Genomic DNA, 17,834 nt, shown 5'->3' on the forward strand with positions numbered 1-17,834 from the left:
CAGGAGCCCCTGGGGAGCCCCTGGGGAGCCCTGGCCCGGCAGGAGCCCCTGGGGAGCCCCTGGGGAGCCCTGGCCCGGCAGGAGCCCCTCGGGAGCCCCTGGGGAGCCCTGGCCTGGCAGGAGCCCCTCGGGAGCCCCTGGGGAGCCCCTGGCCCGGCAGGAGCCCCTGGGGAGCCCCTGGGGAGCCCTGGCCTGGCAGGAGCCCCTGGGGAGCCCCTGGGGAGCCCTGGCCCGGCAGGAGACTCTCGGGAGCCCCTGGGGAGCCCTGGCCTGGCAGGAGCCCCTCGGGAGCCCCTGGGGAGCCCCTGGCCCGGCAGGAGCCCCTGGGGAGCCCCTGGGGAGCCCCTGGCCCGGCAGGAGCCCCTGGGGAGCCCCTGGGGAGCCCTGGCCTGGCAGGAGCCCCTGGGGAGCCCCTGGGGAGCCCTGGCCTGGCAGGAGCCCCTCGGGAGCCCCTGGGGAGCCCCTGGCCCGGCAGGAGCCCCTGGGGAGCCCCTGGGGAGCCCTGGCCCGGCAGGAGCCCCTGGGGAGCCCCTGGGGAGCCCTGGCCTGGCAGGAGCCCCTCGGGAGCCCCTGGGGAGCCCCTGGCCCGGCAGGAGCCCCTGGGGAGCCCCTGGGGAGCCCTGGCCTGGCAGGAGCCCCTGGGGAGCCCCTGGGGAGCCCTGGCCCGGCAGGAGACTCTCGGGAGCCCCTGGGGAGCCCTGGCCTGGCAGGAGCCCCTCGGGAGCCCCTGGGGAGCCCCTGGCCCGGCAGGAGCCCCTGGGGAGCCCCTGGGGAGCCCCTGGCCCGGCAGGAGCCCCTGGGGAGCCCCTGGGGAGCCCTGGCCTGGCAGGAGCCCCTGGGGAGCCCCTGGGGAGCCCTGGCCCGGCAGGAGCCCCTGGGGAGCCCCTGGGGAGCCCTGGCCTGGCAGGAGCCCCTCGGGAGCCCCTCGGGAGCCCCGGCTGCCGGGATGCGCGGCCTGCCGGGCCCGGCTCCCCCCCCCCCCCCCCCCCGCAGGCCGTTCCCCCTTTCGTGCGTTACAGGTAGGCGGACACGCAGCCGACCATCATCGAAACCTTATTCTGCCTGTCGAGCAGCCCGCGACGTTGCCATGGCAACGCTCCGGGTACGCACTGGAGCCCACGTCAGCCGCCCAAACGCTCCCATCCGGAAGAGAGGCGCGCGGGGAGGCGCCGCCGAGCGGCCCGCGGGCGGGGGGCGCGGCGGCGGGCGGAGCTCCGCGCGGCCCCGCCCACAACGCGTCACGCCAGCCCCGGCCGCGCGCAGCCGGCCGCGCGCCTTCATTGGCCGAGGCGGCTGCCGGCCCCGCCCCGCGAGAGGGCGCGGGGAACGCGCCGCCGCCGCCGCGGCGGCACCGTTTGTGCGCCCGTCCGCGCACCCCCGGCTGGCACATGGCGCGCTGCGGCGGCGGCGGCGGCGCCGCGCCCAGGGGCCCCGGTGCGGCGGCGGCGGCGGCGGAGCGGCAGCGGCTGAAGGAGGCGCTGGCCGAGCAGCTGCGGCAGGACCTGGGCAGGTGGGCGCGCGGCGGCGGGTGGCGGTTGGTTGGCGGTTGGTTGGCGGGGACGCGCGGCGGCGGCGGGTAACGGCTGCGCTCCCGCAGGCTGCTGGCGGAGGGAACGCGCGCCGACGTGACGCTCCGCGCGGGCGGCGCGGCGCTGCGGGCGCACCGGGCGGTGCTGCTGGCGCGGGCGCCGCGGCTCTTCGGCGGCCTGGGCCTGGGCTGGTGCCGGGGGCGGCCGCCCGCGGCCTGCGAGCCGCTGCGGCTGGACGGCGTGGGGCCCGCCGAGCTCCGGCGCTTCCTGCGGTAAGTAAGTGCGCGGCGGCGGGCACACGGGCTCGGCCGCGGAGCATCGCTACTCGCACCGGCCCGGGGGCCGCTTCGGGGTCTGTTTTCTGGTTTTGTGCTTTTTTTTTTTTTTCTCTCCTAGTCTAACACCTATTTTAAAACTCTCCCCTTCAACGTGTTGCCTTCGCAGCCTTCACGTCTCCTGCAGTGTTTGCAGAGTACTTCGCAGAGTACTTTCCGGCAGCTTGTTTATTTACCTCTGCACTCCTCCCTTTGCAGACAGCATGCCCATATACTCATCACTGTAAGGTGGTTTCACGTGGTATGTAAAGGCTTCGTAATAAAACGAGGAAAAGGCAGCAAAAATCCTAGCTATATCCTTAACATTGTCAGTAGGTATTAGCACTATTGCTAACAAGACTACATCATGAAAACAGCAAAGAGAAAACACTCTTGTCGTGTTTAAAAAAGAAAAATTACAGACTTGGAAAGGAAAGAGGACCTTTGACTGACTCATTCAGTGGGAAATCGCGTGGTCATCACTGGAGTTGTAATAATCCCTGCTGTAGGGCAGAGAGCAGAGCTTTCCGCCCAAAATGGGATCCCAGACCGAGGTGTGCCAAGCCATCAGTGCTGTGTGTGGGCTGCCAGCTTCCTGTGGGAGAGCAAGACAACTGGTGCAAGGCCAGAGTGCAGGATTTTCCCGTTGCCAGCTATTAGCATGTATCTGAAATCCCAGTTGCCCAATCTAGACTGCAGGTAAGTACATCAAAAATGTTGGTTGGAACCTCTGCTAGACCCTGCAGTCCTCCCTAACTCCATGCCACTAATTTGTCTCAAAGAACTGAGCAGCATTTGCTTTCCTTTAACAAGGCTGTGATGGTGCCATCTATATTTTATCTAACAGCACAGCTATTGGAGCAAGTAAGCAGTTTGGGACATGCACAGGAGCCCATGGTAGCCACTGTGGGACTCCTGAGAGGGACTCTGGATGTGCTTGAAAATGTAGGCACTTTCAGACTCCAAACAGATGTGGGAAGGGAAAGGCATTGCAGTTCTGAAGTTTAGTGCCTGAAATGCAACTTAGGCTGACTTGTTCCTTTTTACCTCATCCATTCTCTCCTGAAAGTTATAAATGAGGCAGCAGATGGCTAAAAATGTCTGTTCAGGGTAGTAAAACTAACAGGGAGGAATTGTTTTAGATGTAACTCTTTCATGGAAACACTGCAGTTGAATATGCTGACAAATTAAAGTCAAAGTCTCTAGTGGGAGCATCAACAAAATGAAAGTGGATGTAGCTTTTTTTTTTTTTTTGACAGATGTTTTTGTCTCAGTCTTTCCAAAGATCCGTTATTCTTAGTTCAATTTCATTAATTTGCTTCATATTCACGTAAGTGGTGGTACAGAGTGCATTCTGCAGAGACATGATAATGCAAATTAAATATTTTCCTAATAATTTTAATTGAGTACTGTTGTTGTTCTGTCATTTTCTTCATGGTAAGCACTTAATAAATCTACAGTTCATTGATACTTGCTTTTACTTCTGTCTGTATTTGCTGGAAGGCAAATAGTGATCTCTAGAATCCTGCAGGTTCTCCAAGGAGAAGTACAGTACTAGTCTTGAAAAACATTTTTAAATTTGGAACAGCTCATCTAAACATAAACATTCTATTTTTTCAATCTGTATAGCTTAGAGGCTTATAGTGAACCTCACTATACATTTTAAGCTATGAATGAAGTGCACTTTGAAGGTTGTTCTTAACTCAATCTTCAATGGTGTTTAATACTTAAGCTTTACAAACTTGTAACCTAGCACATCTTGTGAAAATGCCTGTCATAAAATGCAGAAGTTTGACCGCCTTGAATTGCTTTGGACCAAGGCAAGGAAACAGCTTTCATTGGAAGGAGGCTAATTTCACTGTGGAACTGATGACTTCGCTAATATCAGTGGTTGCTGAATCTCAATGGTTTCTTATCACTAAAGTGCAAGTAAATTAGATCTTCACAAACCCCAAAGGATGCCTTGAACTACAGCCTGAAGCTGATTGGAAGCCACCCTAGTTCTTGAAGCACATGTGTCACCAGGATGAGCAAAGACCTGTAGCTACTGTTGAGCTGCTGTCCTAGAGAGAAAGTTGTGGTCTTCTACAAAAGTTATAGCTTTTTTTGCTTATGAATATTATTTCTCCTGTAGAAAAGGAGAAACAATACTAGAATAGCATAGAAGAGTTCATCAAATCTGTAACAAAACTTTTTTTTTTTAATCTGTGTTTAACTCTTCTTTTTTTTTTTCTTTTTCTAACCTCCCAAGTAAATATGATCTTCCCCAAGGGATACTTCCTTTGGGCCTCTGTCTCTCAGTCAGGAGAAACAAGACAGAGGGTGCATGTCACTTGCATGCTGACGGCTGTGCAGCTCCTGTTCCTGAACTTCTAGGTATTTTTTAGCAGTATAGGAGACAGGATTAACTTCATGATGATCTTGCCCCATAACCTCCAAGTGAAATAAATGAGCAACTGAGTACTGGTTCATTTCCCTTCCTATACTTGCACTGTCTAAGGAGCTCTTTTTCATCAGGAAGAAGCTGTTGGTCACTACAGATAGTACAATGTCTATATTGTAGATATATTCACTCTAGGATTTTTGCCTGATGAAGCTAGATAAATGTTGAGTCTGCTTTCCTGTAGCTTTCTGTTGCTCTTAAACCCACTTGAAAGGAGTCACCAATTGCAGGCATGCCAATGTCAGATGATTGCTCAAGGGTTCTGCAGGCTGCCTCAAGAGAAGCAAGCAGCATAGCACTTCTAAAGGACAAATCTGTCATACCTCATTAATATCTTGCCCTCTGAGAGAAAAATTGTTTTTTCACCCTTTGTCCCATCAAATGTGAGAAAGTATACAAAGACATAGAAAATATGTAATTCAGTTGATTAGCTTTTGTGGTAAGGATGGACTATCAAAACTAAAGCATGTTAGGGGAATTTATTTCTTGATAATGCTAAGATGGAAAAAAGTAATAATGCTTCTTTTTAGATTTGGAACCTAGTTTTATTAATTCATATCACTTACAGATGTATTGCTGGAGACAGTAACTAAAACAGAAAACAATTTCTAACATATCTGGAGAAAGAATAGCCGTTACGTGCTTCTGTGCATGCATGCACACACACACCATAGTTAAAGCGTATCTATGTGAGATTAATTCTGCAGAGGAGTATTAGGGATCACAAACTTTAGGGGGCAGGAGTATGTGTACTACATAGACATGCTCTTAAAATATTTGGTCTCAGCTCTGTAGCACTTTCTTTGTGTAAGCAGGTCTGTAGTTCTTACTGTTAATTTTTTTCTCTAATCCATTATATTTCTACTGTACTTTTAACTAAAATGCTGGCTGGTAGAGCTGTTTTTTGATTAAGCCAAAATAAAACTTTTTATAAACGAAGTGGTTAGAAATTACTTTTTTTTTTCCATTAAAGTATTCTAGTAATCTGTGCTTCAGAGTACAGGCCTGAAACTTAGAACCCAGACGTCATTAGGTGTCATTAATAGGTGTGCTGTCATCCTCATGAAGATCTGCCCATACTTGGGTAGGATTAAAAAAGCAACATACTTGTCCTCAGTTGACAGACTTGTTAGAACTTTAACTGCAATATGTAAAGCTTGTCTGTGCTTAGAATACCCTGTGCCTGAACCATGTTTTTCCTGTAGTTGTAACCCTGATTTGATAAGTATTCTTATTTTTAAATATGTTACTATAAATGTTAACTTGCACGCTGGTGTAAGATGGAAAGGGGGAATATAATTAACTTAAATCTTTTTTCCATTGTACTACTAGAGAAGAAATCTCTTTACTAGTGTATATAATTCTATATTGTGTGCAATATGTCATTTTTCTCCTTTAATAAGCTTATGTTTATGCTAAGCTTTGTATGGCTTAATTACATTGAACTGTTTCAGTACTGGCTCAATTATTTTAAAAAGAGTCTGGAAAGTAATAATGCTTCTTTTTAGATTTGGAACCTAGTTTTATTAATTCATATCACTTACAGATGTATTGCTGGAGACAGTAACTAAAACAGAAAACAATTTCTAACATATCTGGAGAAAGAATAGGCGTTACGTGCTTCTGTGCATGTCTGGAAACATAACTCAAAACTTTCAGTCTGGAAAACATAACTTTAGAAATGAAAATTTAGTTATTATTCTTACTGTCTCCTGATATGTATATTGAACGGATCTGATTTAAGGAAGGACAGAGAAGGACCTAATGACAGTCAGATGAAGTTAAAAAGCAATAAATATAGATCAAATACAAAGGAATACAATTGTCATTGTGACATTTACTGCCATGGGGGTTAATCTGTAGCATCAACGCTTGATTCGGAGTAGATTGGCCAAGACTTTGACCTTGCTATATTTATGCAGTTCTGTGTTGATTAGTACAGGGACGCCACATCTAGTGGCATCCCCGCAAAAGTGCTAGCAAAAACATTTTTGAAGATAAACTGCTAGAGAGCATGACAGTAACTTCTTTCTGTACTCTACATACATCCTTCCTCTACAGAATAAATTTTAGATAGTAGCAGCCACTATTAATGCAACAGATATCCTATAACATTGTTCCAGTTTCACCTGTCACTTAGTCACACCTATTGCAATCTCACACCTGCTTACATCTGTCAATCTTTCTTATGTGCAAGGAAAAAAAATAGCCAGAAGGAGGAGTATCTGTCAACACTACAGGGTACGCTGAATTCTTTTAGGCTTACACCTCAGCCATCTTACCCTTAAAATACAGGCTTCCACATTATAATTGCAGACCAGTCTATTTCAGAAAGAGAAGAGCATGCTTTCTCCCGTGTTCTTGAAATTCTGAGTTATACAATCTACTCTGGCATGACACATCCTCATATCATATTATGTGTTCATATCTGACGAAAAATGCAAATGAGATGATCCTATGCATAACATCTTTGAGTAACAGCTTAGAAAAAAAAAGTTGCCCATCCCAGAGCAAATGGAATTAATAAACACGGCATTATAAATATGGGGAGTACAAGATGTGTGATTTGATTGTTTTAAACTTTGTAAAACTATAAATGCTGGATTGTGGAAATTAAAATGCTCTATAAAAGCTTGTTTTCAGTGAACAGAGAATACTGAGAAACTTCATAACAAATGATTGTAAATCAAAGTGTGTATTTCCAAAGTGGAGGGACTAAGGAATATTCTCCTCTGGTTAGCCAAGCTGTTCTAACTTAATAGATTTGGCTCATATGACCATATCTTCTCTGACTTTTAGTACAGTGCCACATTAATTTTGTGTTGTTAAAAACATGAGCTAAGCTAGACACTAAGCATTATCAGACTTTACTGAGTGAGGAAGGTGGGAGAAAAGGAATAAGTAAGAGGCTACTTGAAGCTTGTAGTTTACATTTTATGCCATATCCTGTAAAGAAAAAGCTTCATGATAACTACTTTATTTTGATGAAAACAGGCTTCAAACACATGCCAAACAATCACAACTGACAATTTTATCTCTTTTCCACATACACAGAAACAAGGAGTTTTTCTTTTCTCTTCTTAGTTTTTTTATTATTATTGATTCATGTTTATATGTAATATCAATTTCACAAGGGAAGTTGAGAAGCTAAACTGTCAAGTAGCAGTATGCTCAGTATTTATATGATGTTAATTTTTTGCTTAGGAAGATACTGCATCTCAATGCCATGGATTTATGCCAAAAAGAAAAAAAGAGAGCGAGCAGGAAGGAAATTAGATTTATAAGAAAAAGGCAGAAACCTTTCACTGGAACAGTGATTGCCTAAGGGCTGGATTCTTCTGCTGAAATGAATAGCTTTTATGAGGACTTTGAAAATGTAACTGGCATCTGTGTGAGGCAGTGAAGTAGCTGATGTTGCATCTCATGAGAAGAAATTACTGAAATATTCCTCTCAAGAAATCAATTACATAAAAGTAACCATCTTAGCTACAAAAATCAAACAGATGGCTCCTTTAGCAAATCAGAAGGGAAATGCAAGGATCTTAAGTGATTCTGCTCAGCTGGGATTGCACAGGTAACATGCTCAATTTGTATTAGCAAAGATTCACTGCTATAGGTGTGCACCAAGTTCACCAAGGTTAAATAACGGTGCACAAAAGTATTTCCTGCAGCTGGGTTTGCTAAGAACTTCAGTCCTCACACAGAACCTGCCCACATTTAAACAGGGGGCAGGAATTCATAGACTTTCTAAACCTTCAGTGTTATTTATCAGCAAAAGTTAATAATAGATCTCATTTTTATTTTGGCATTTTATTGTGATAACAGTTTTACCATTTTAGTAAAATGGTGTCGTGGTATTTTAATACATGCACAGAAGGTACTTCAGTGCTGATCTAGTTATTATTTGAAGTTTTGATATGTGCTATATGAAGTCCCTACTGAAAAACAATCCACAATACTTGTACAACTTGTAATTAAAAAAAAGTAGGATTTACGTTTTATCTGTGTCCATTTATTCTGTTACTGGCCATGCTACCTGTTCTGGGGGTCTGTACTTGTCCCTTCATTCTAAAGTTGCAATAGTTCTTTCTTTCAGGACATACAAGCTGATGCACTGTCAAACAGCAGAACCTCCCTTTCTTACACATGGCAGGCTTTTTTCCTGGCAGCTTCATCCTATCTGTGTGTTTAGTGTTTATGATGAAGAAACTTCTGAATTAGAAATTAGTTTGTGTTGCTGGCTGGATTTAAGAGGAAAAAACAAAAACAAACAAACAAAACCCTCTCTCCTGGCATCAAAGTCTTTGTTCAAGCCTGGTTTGTAATCTCTTTCCTAATGTTCTGTGTGAATCTGGGCATATCCACAACACACACACTCACACAGTGAGTATGTAAGAACTCAAAAGCATTTCTGTAGTGCCACTGATGCATAGAGAGCTTGTATGTATTGCTGAAAGCCCTTAGCCTTGGTCGGAAAGGCATGTGTATGTATAACTTCATTTAAGGTGAATGTGGGTGAGGAGAAAGAAGGCAGGTAACAGTTTCCTCCAGATGGATTCTCAGTGAGTAACTCAACTCTGAGAGCAAGTCAGCTCTTCTATAAGGAGGATTTAAAAGGTGGGTGCCTAATAGGTGGAGGTTTTTTAGAGCTGATTAACGCTTAAATCTAGTGTTCTTTCAGCCATGCTCACGATTGCTTTGAGACAATAGGACTGGCTGTCCTTAGAGCTTTCAGTAATGTTTGGTGGCAATAATGTTAATTTCAGTGACTGTAGGTATTTTTGGAAATGATATCAAAGATATGTTCCTCATATATTTAAATATGGTATCTCATTAAATTAAAGTCTGCCTTTTCCCTCCCCCTTGCTGCTCTGTCCTTCCTGTGCTAGTGTTTTACAACATTTCTGTCTGGGATCTTTTCAGTCTTGCCAACAGTGGATGTGGCCCACAGTAAGAACAGATACCTTTTTATCTTAGATAACTAACAGAAGTGGGCCATAACTCAGAACTCTGTTTTAACTCAAATATTATCCTGGGATTTTTGTGATTATGGGTTTTCAAATTTTTTTTGGTGGGTATAAAACATACATAAGGCATAAACAAGCCTTATTTGTTTCTAATCAATATTTCTGACTCTTTGGTTGTTTTGAGAACAGAACTAGATGACTGTGCTTCTAATGAGACTGTTGTTTTCAAGACCATGTAAATTCATGCATCTACAATCGATAGAAATAGATGGGCCTTAAAGAGAGATCATTATCTGAGAAACCTCCCATAGAATTTAGCCAAAGTGATGTGGAATGAGAGAAAGCTTAATTTCAAGATCTTTTTCAAAAATGAAACTGAATGAAATGATTTAATGCACTAAAATAATCTAACATTGGCCATTTTGGGTTTTCTTCGTATTTTTGCAAGCTACCTGCAAAGTACCTGCTTTTCCTCAGACAGTGTTTGCATGTGCTGTTACACAAATGAAATAATACTAGTTATACTTTCTGAGAAGCTGACCACAGTGAGTATTATCTTCATTCTATTGATCTTCATCAGATAGGTATGTTGAAAGAATTGAAACACTGGTTTACGTGTTCCTAGTGGGAAGCTGCTTTCCTGTAAATACTTAATTCAGTTCAAAGCTGGTCAAGTTCAAAGATTTCTTTCTCTTAATAATGGCTCCTGATTTATAAAAGAAATGTACACCTTTATAGAAACATAACCTCTTAAACATACTAAACCAAGATGTCACAAAGAATGATGACTGCTCCAGGTGGTCTAGAACAGCAAAAGCTGTTCACAGCATAAGTCTGCATCAAGGGTCCTGGTTTCTTACAACTGTGTTTTAAAGAGATAGATTTACAGTATTGCGTAAACATAAGAGCTCCAAGATCCAAGCTATGCATTTTGCTGCGTATGAAGTACTTCTGTAGCTTTTACTTAAACAAAAAAGCATAATTTGATATTCTGTAGAAGATGGTCTAGAAAACTTCATTCTGCCTTTAAAAATGAGTCCCTAAAATAACAAATGTTGGCAAAGCAATGTTTTCTGTAATCATTTTAAAGAAACTGTAGAATCTTCCCTCCTGGAAAGAACAGTTAAAGGGATTTAACTGAAATAATGAACACATCTAAAAGACGTGCTAAAAACATTACTGGTGTCTGTGAAGTAGAATAATGTATATGCTCCATCAGACTTTAAAAGTACTGAATTACAGTCTGTGTGAAACAGGACTGTCATGTGATATACAGATACTTTGCTGAGCTTTTGAAAGTAATTGAGCCAGTACTGTTGGCAGGATTTTTAGTTAGCCCCATCCTGTGTCTCTTTAAAGGAAAAATATTTTGAGTGGAGTAACTTTTCAGATCTAAAAACAAATTACTGTGTTGTAGTTTAGCAGCATGTCATTTTGATTTATTTGCAGAACCCCATACACTTTCTAGTTTTGATAATGGTGCCACTTTTATTGCCTTAAGCCTAGTGACAACAGAATTGTGTTCCTGAGCTTCCTTATGTAGATAGTCTGAAAGATCCAGGATTCCCAGAACACTGTTGTCTCATTGCCTAGATTACCACATTCCCTGTGAATGTTTTTTTAGTCACTGGCAATGAGAAAGCAGTAATGTTAAAATCATGATTTTTTGGCAAAAGTGTATTTAATTCTCCTTCCTTCTCCTCAAAGTACAAAGTCAATATGTACTGTCTTTACATGTTGAATATGCCACAGATCTCAAAACAAAGGAAAGGTAAATAAAATTCCAACATAAATTTAACCTAACTGCCTAAGAATGGCAGTTTACTTTTTAATAAACCCATACTAGGAACCTTCCTGCACTTTGTTTCACATTCAGTATATGTTACCAGTTTATTACTACTTTAACTGTAGCATTTGTTTGCATCTGCTAAAAATGCAAGGAGAATGTTGGAATGATTTTTTTTTCTTGTCAAGTCGTGCCTTGTAAGGCACTTGTAAGTGGCATTGTCCATGTTTCTAAAAAACATGGGTGTTTCTTGGAAGATCTAATGCAGTCAACAAACCTGAAGAGGCAGAAAACTAAACTTTATCTACATCATTGAAATTCTGAAAATTCTAGGTCATTTGGAGTTCTACTCTGACTTTTTGCTCCTGAGTCCTACTGCAACAGAACTGTAAAATACAGATGTTAAACACTGAGAAACATAGTCAAGTGGGAAATTGTCTGGAAGTCATAGTCTTATATTTTCTAAAGAATAGTTAGTTGTTTTTAAAGAATAGTTGTTATCTGTCTTTCTCTGATCTCTCATGATAATTTATGTGGGGTTGTAAAGCATTGTAAATTGGAAAAGCAATACAGGATTGGGCCAAGTTCACAAGGCAGAAGTTTTACAGGCACGTTTACGTACAACAGTCTCAGTAAAGAGAGTAGCAAGGACATCAGCTTTACTATTTCAACATGAAATTTCATTTCTCCTGTTTCCACATATTCCTGGCCCTTGCTTCCTAAATCTAGCAAAATATCAAAACTCCCATTTCTCTGAGCTTCCTCACAGTTTCTTGTAATTCATCTGTTGGTGAGGACCCTTACCCCATTACACAAAACAAATCTACATAACTCAATCCTTTAAATATAAGAGGTAAGAAGGAAGGTTGCTTCTTTGTATCTTTTCTCTGCCTATTTAGAGGACAATGTTCAAACAGCATATTCAAGTTACTGTGTCCCCATTCTTAACAATAAATCCTCTTTGCCATAGAATAAGTGACTAAATGCAAATCTATATGTCTGCTAAATCCAGAGTAACTGTAGCTCTTCTGTTAAATTTTGTTAACTTCATCTGTCTGGTATGAAACCACTGATTAAACATATTATGCATTCACTTTTTAAGGCTCCATTAAGTGATTAAGTGCAGTATATTTCTATAAATAAGAGATCTCTGCAGTTGCATACTGCAGGCTTTGTTAGCCTTTCCAGATCTTGATCCAAAAATAAGCTGGTGAAACAGATGGGAAAGTGGGAAGCTGCAATTACTAAATGGAGAAAATGAAAGCTTTTGGGTGATCTTTACTGCAAATTTTCATGCTTCCAAGCGTTTAATATCCTTTGAAACTGAAATTTAAATCTCAAAATTTTCTTACAGTTCTGTATTTGTGATTTTGATGTTAGAAGCTTTTCACACTTTGTTTTTGTAAATTTGATGATGATATTAAGGGACAATCAAATGCTTTTTCTTGGTCATATTAAGATTTATATATCAGCGAGCTGTCTTTAACAAAACAAAGGGTTTGATTCTGCTGTTGCCAATAGATAATTATAACAGGCAATGCAGAGCAGACAAAAATTTTATTAAATAAAAAAAAGTTAAGTGAGAGAGGGAAAATTTGTTCCTTGCAACCTGATAATAGATTTTATTTGTTAGAATGTACCAGTGCTGCTTTTTGAACCGTTACAAAACATTTGTTTGCTTTCACAGAGACACTGTTTAAAGAGTTTTAATTATTACTAAGCTGTCCTCACTGTACAGTCCAGCTGCTGTTTTCTGTTCATGAACCTTGTTAAATGAGATATGTTGTCATTTTGAGCTGGATTTTTTGTTTTGGTCAATTAAAAACTACAGGAGTAAACTTAGTGTCATTTTCTAGGCTTGTATATTCATCTGATATAAATCTTAAAGAAGCCGAAGAACTAGCTATGATGGAAAAAATATTGGGACCCAAATTAATACAAGAAAATGAGATTGCTGCTCTTCAGAACACTCAGATAACAAATGTAAATTGTCTTGGAGATGACAAAAGAACAACTACTAAGCAGAATTCTCTAAGTGGAGCTATGCTAAAAGAAGTCGCCTGTTCACCTTCTATTGAAGAAGAAATTCCAGGAGCCGATGCAGAAAGCAAGAAAGCTACAGCAGGTAGGTATGGAATTCTATTTGTTTTGATTTTAATAGTTATCCCAAAACTGTTATTGAAGGAAAAAAAAAATGTGGGAAAAGGTTATAGCTATTGTTGTAACACAACTAATATGGTTATTCATTATTATGGTCCACTTCATTCTTTCACACCTTGAAAAATGAACTGCTATAGAACTTTGGCTAGAATTGTTCCCAGACCAGTGGAAACCTGACAGCACGTCAGACATCGCGTGCGTGCACCTGCATTGTGTCCAGCCTTTATGCTGTCTGCAAACTTGAGTCCTGAGAGCATGAGACTTCCATAGTATATAATCTCTCAATTTCTTTCCTTTCCTAGCAAAATTTACTAGTTCCACTGTTTTTAATTTAGGGATTTTGGAATCTTTCAAATGTTAGTCTTCCCTACTACAGCTCTGAATGAAATAAGTAACATTAGCAATGTATAACTGCATCTACACCAGAGGTGTTGGCTGCTACACCTATCAGTAAGATATACAAAAAGGTAGGATCAAACCACATAGTGTTTCAGGCAGCACTTGGTAACACTACATGACCCGAAATTTCTTCAGAGTCTACTTTTCTTGAACTGAGAGGTAGCAGTGTGATAGCATATCTGTAGAAAAATGAACTGGCTGCATAATCCTCTAAAAGAATACCTGTAGCACTCTTCCACCTATATCAAATGTGAAACACTGGTCAAATTTCCAGCATCTCAGTTCAAAATGACAAGTATAATGCATTTTCCCATTGCTGTGTCTGAAAAGCCTTTCAAGAAAAGTTCTAGCTTTAATATGCCATCTTATAATTTTTTATGATGCCAGAGTCTTCTTTAAAATATTTTAAATTATCTGTACCCTGACAATAGTCTAGCCTACACTAGAAGAACTCAAAATAACTCTTTCTCCTGCCACCTGCAGGTAATTCCAAGCTAGAAACTGCATCTGTACTAGGAGAAGACTTAATGATGCTCTACAGGAAGTGTTGTTGTCCAGATATTACTATTTGTGCAGAAGGCAAAGAGTTTCAAGCTCACAGGTACATACATTAAGTATTTAGCTAAAGTATTTCAATAGGCATCCTTTTAAAATAAAACACTGCTGGTGCCATCTATCTAGTAAATTATCGCTGATGTTCTCCAAGTGTGAACTATTTTTTCTGGTTTCATGTCAGAGGTGGACGTACTTTGCTGCTAATGAAAATTATTTTGTTAGCTGCAATTATTCTGAAAACAAGTGAGTTTTAGTACTTTTAAGATTGTTGTGTACTCGTATGATACTAGTATAAACCTGTGTATAAACACTAGGTTTTCTTTGCTAACATTTTTTAAGAGATCTGTGCTCTTGGAAGAAAATGAAAAATTATATTTAAACTTATACACCTGTTATTTCTGAATAAAATTACCATACATGTATAAAAATTCTGCGGCTGAAATATTTTTTCTGCTCTTTAGAATCTGTGCACACAAAATCTGATTTTGCTTTGATTACTCGAGTCAAGCAGATGTAAAAATTGTTCTTAGGTTTTAAGAGGGCAGCGGTGTTTTTAGATCTAAAGTTCCACACCACATGAAAATCATGACTTCTAGCTGAGAAAGGAGCAATATCCTTTTCTTTTTACTTGTATGTTTGATATTAGTCTGCTCTATTTTGAGATAGCAAATTGGAAAGGTTTTTTGTTCATATTGTGTATATTTATAAAATAGAGCTGATCAAAAACCCCATTATTTTCAATGTTTTCTCAACGCAAATTGGGGAGGGGTTATATTAATTACATTACATGTATCTTTACTGAAGATATGGGAACATAGTGATTATAATGGTGAGTCTTTTTTTTTTTTTTTTTTTTTTTTGTCTTTGTTTTTAATAATAAGATTAGGATATATGGAGAATTTCCAAAGTGGAATGTAGTTAGATATAGCTCTTTTCCCTCTGATCTACACTATAAGAAGGCATGTTATCAGCTCCATATTTTTGAGAAAGAAATACTTCAATGCAAAAAGAAACTCCCTTAAAAATATTCAATCAGCAGAGATTCTTCAGTTTAAGGCACTTACTGCCTGGAGTAATGTATCTTGTCTAGTCAGAATAAAATACATGGCAGTAAATCATAGAGAAAACAAGGTTGTTCTGATGCAGCTGCAAGACATGATTGTTTCAGGACATCATGTGAACAGTAGGAATCAAGAAAGGAAAGTTAACTTCAGGTATAACTGTAGTGAAAGCACCTGTGTAATTGATTTATTTTGAGAGATTTTTTGGACATTCTCAAACTGGAAACAGTAATATATGCATGTAAACAAAGACCACTTTTCTCAGCAGTCCTTAAATTTCTTCCATGAAGTCCTATAAACTTCTAATAGGTTTGTAAAGTGTAAGGAGGAGGGCTGCAAAGTTATGTCTCACTAGCGCTTTGTTCTAGGCTCTAAAGAATTCTGCACTTAGCAACATAATTTGTTCAGTAAAAAACTTGTGGTACAAATCATGACAACAGGAAAGTACAGATAAATTTACTTCAGGCTTCAAATGCACTTGGTATGTCCATGTATATTATAAATTATTATATCCATGTATTTTATAAATTATTTTATCACTGTTGTAAGTTTAAGTAATACATACTTATCAAAAGTATGTGTAGCCCCTCTTAATTTAAAATGAATTCTTGAAATATCCACTTCAACTATACTTAGCCTTGTAGTTGACCTAACCTTGTTCATTACTAAAACTTACTTAGAAGAGACTGATAGTACTGGAGATACTGTATTTTGTATCTTCATGATCCTGAATTAATGTATTTTGTAAGAACAAGAAAGTGTGTGTGTGTGTGTGTAAATTCAGAATTTCACATACTCAAAGCTGTGATGTAATACTAACTTAAGCATGGCCATATTTAATCAGATGTGAAGCACTTTAACAAACTGAATCATTGGAGTAATGTGTGAGAAGTTTCAAATTTGAAGTATAAAGACTTTTGAAGAAGAAAGAAGGGAAAGCTATAAGAAATTCTAGAGTATATGATGAATGGAAAAGAGATGGTAAATAACATTCTTCTTACTACACAAAAATGAGAGTGCACTGAAATATTTTGGGAGCCAACGAATATCAAATATGTAAAAGAAAGTATTCTCATGCATGTTTTTTTTAAGAACACTTTGATTTTTCTGCTACAGAAAATAAATAACGAAGTAGTTTTATAAATAATCAGAAGCTTAGTAAGTGTCAGAAAAGCTCATATGTATGAGCATATGATCTACAGCTACAGTAGGCCAGATAAAATGTATAAAGGCTGACACTACAAGTGGGGTAAATCTGGAAGGTTAAAATCAAAAGCAGATTTAATTGACTATCCTCTTCCTTTTTGCCCTTGCATTTCTACTTTAAGAAAGGAAGTTTTGTTGCAAAGGTCATCTCTCTGAAGAATCTAACATTGGTAGAGATGAACTAGGTACACTCCTTGTCTAGGGTTTCTTTATTGTCTTTCATGGAAGAAGTAGTAAATCAGATAAGCCTCTTTATATCTTGTTATGCCTTTTGATTATAGAAATACAGGATAATAGTCTAAACAGAAGTAATTCATAGCTCTTCTCGAATAATGCTGGAAACACAGATCATGTGGCTGGATTATGTTAGCATCAAGGGGTTTTTTTTGACATTTAGCATGTGCTGGTTAGATGGGCAGCTGATCTGGAATGGCAGAGGTTTTATACTTACCTTTTCATTTTAATAAGTAGACTTATTTTAATACAAATGGAATTTGAGACATTCAGGATATAATTATTTGGCTAAAATGGTGCTGTATAAAATGGTTATATACTGTTATTTTGATTTTTTTTTAAAAAAAAAAGGTAGAAGAAATAAATTCACAATTTAGTTTTATGTAAAAAGAGAATGCTTGTAGTGATAGATTTCTTCTGTGTGAACGTTAAAGTCATACTAGAAGTGAGCTTTAACTGAGAAATTTAGAGCACCAATTCTTTTCTTTAGCATGTTTTGAAATTCCAAACCTACTGAAAGAAAAGGCATGCAGTATCCGATGACACCTTAACGCATAAAGGGAAAAGATTTAAGTCAATGTTATCAAAGAGTTTCATAATAAATATTTGTATCTAATGGAATAATGTTTACTTTTTCCTCTCTTAGGGCCATTCTATGTGCCAGATCTAGATACTTTGCTGCTATGCTGAGTGGAAGTTGGGCTGAAAGCTCCCAAGAGCACATCACTCTTCAAGGGTAAGTGCTGTCTTTGCAAGTCATGCAGGCAAAGGTAGGCAATTTAAAATCACTGCAAATATGCAGCAACTGTGCTGCATATAGAGCACTGGAGATTAATGTGCCTTGACATCTTTTTGTGTGATATATTTCCTGAATAGCATTTTGACCTCAGCACAAAAACACTGTTTGAAATGTATGTGTTAATATTGTCAGATGTACAAGACAGAAGATTTTTTGACAAAAAAAAAGGTACTATCCTTTTTTGTGGAACATGTTTTAGTATTCACAGCCTATTTTGCCTTTCTCTCTTATTTGCCTCCTGTCACACACACCATGAAAAGTACCATAAATGATTGGATAGAATAATTTATTCTCATAGCTAGTTGTAAAATAAAAGTATCGTATTTATGATAAAAAGACAAGCAATTAGATTTCATAAATAGTGTTAAATAATAGTATTTC

At 40.1% G+C, this 17,834-nt stretch overlaps 1 protein-coding gene across 6 annotated transcripts in view; it reads left to right on the forward strand.

The window, feature by feature from the left end:
* Positions 1–1,388: 1,388 nt before the first annotated feature.
* The window catches only part of BTBD8 (BTB domain containing 8), a 44,638-nt gene continuing 28,192 nt past the window's right edge, over positions 1,389–17,834 (forward strand). For 3 of the 6 annotated variants that reach the window (XR_009959070.1, XR_009959069.1, XM_062581171.1), the window contains exons 1-5: positions 1,389–1,510; positions 1,598–1,801; positions 12,896–13,164; positions 14,082–14,199; positions 17,301–17,390. Coding sequence is in view for 4 of the 6 variants with exons in the window: in XM_062581171.1 (XP_062437155.1) it covers positions 1,389–1,510; positions 1,598–1,801; positions 12,896–13,164; positions 14,082–14,199; positions 17,301–17,390 (803 nt within the window). In the remaining 2 variants the exon portion in view is untranslated. Of the gene's footprint in view, positions 1,511–1,597; positions 1,802–1,961; positions 2,543–12,895; positions 13,165–14,081; positions 14,200–17,300; positions 17,391–17,834 lie in introns of those variants that run through there. The other 3 variants (XM_062581172.1, XM_062581173.1, XM_062581174.1) reach the window with 3 other exon arrangements.

Source organism: Rhea pennata, chromosome 8, assembly GCF_028389875.1.
Source record: "Rhea pennata isolate bPtePen1 chromosome 8, bPtePen1.pri, whole genome shotgun sequence".
Taxonomy (NCBI): domain Eukaryota; kingdom Metazoa; phylum Chordata; class Aves; order Rheiformes; family Rheidae; genus Rhea; species Rhea pennata.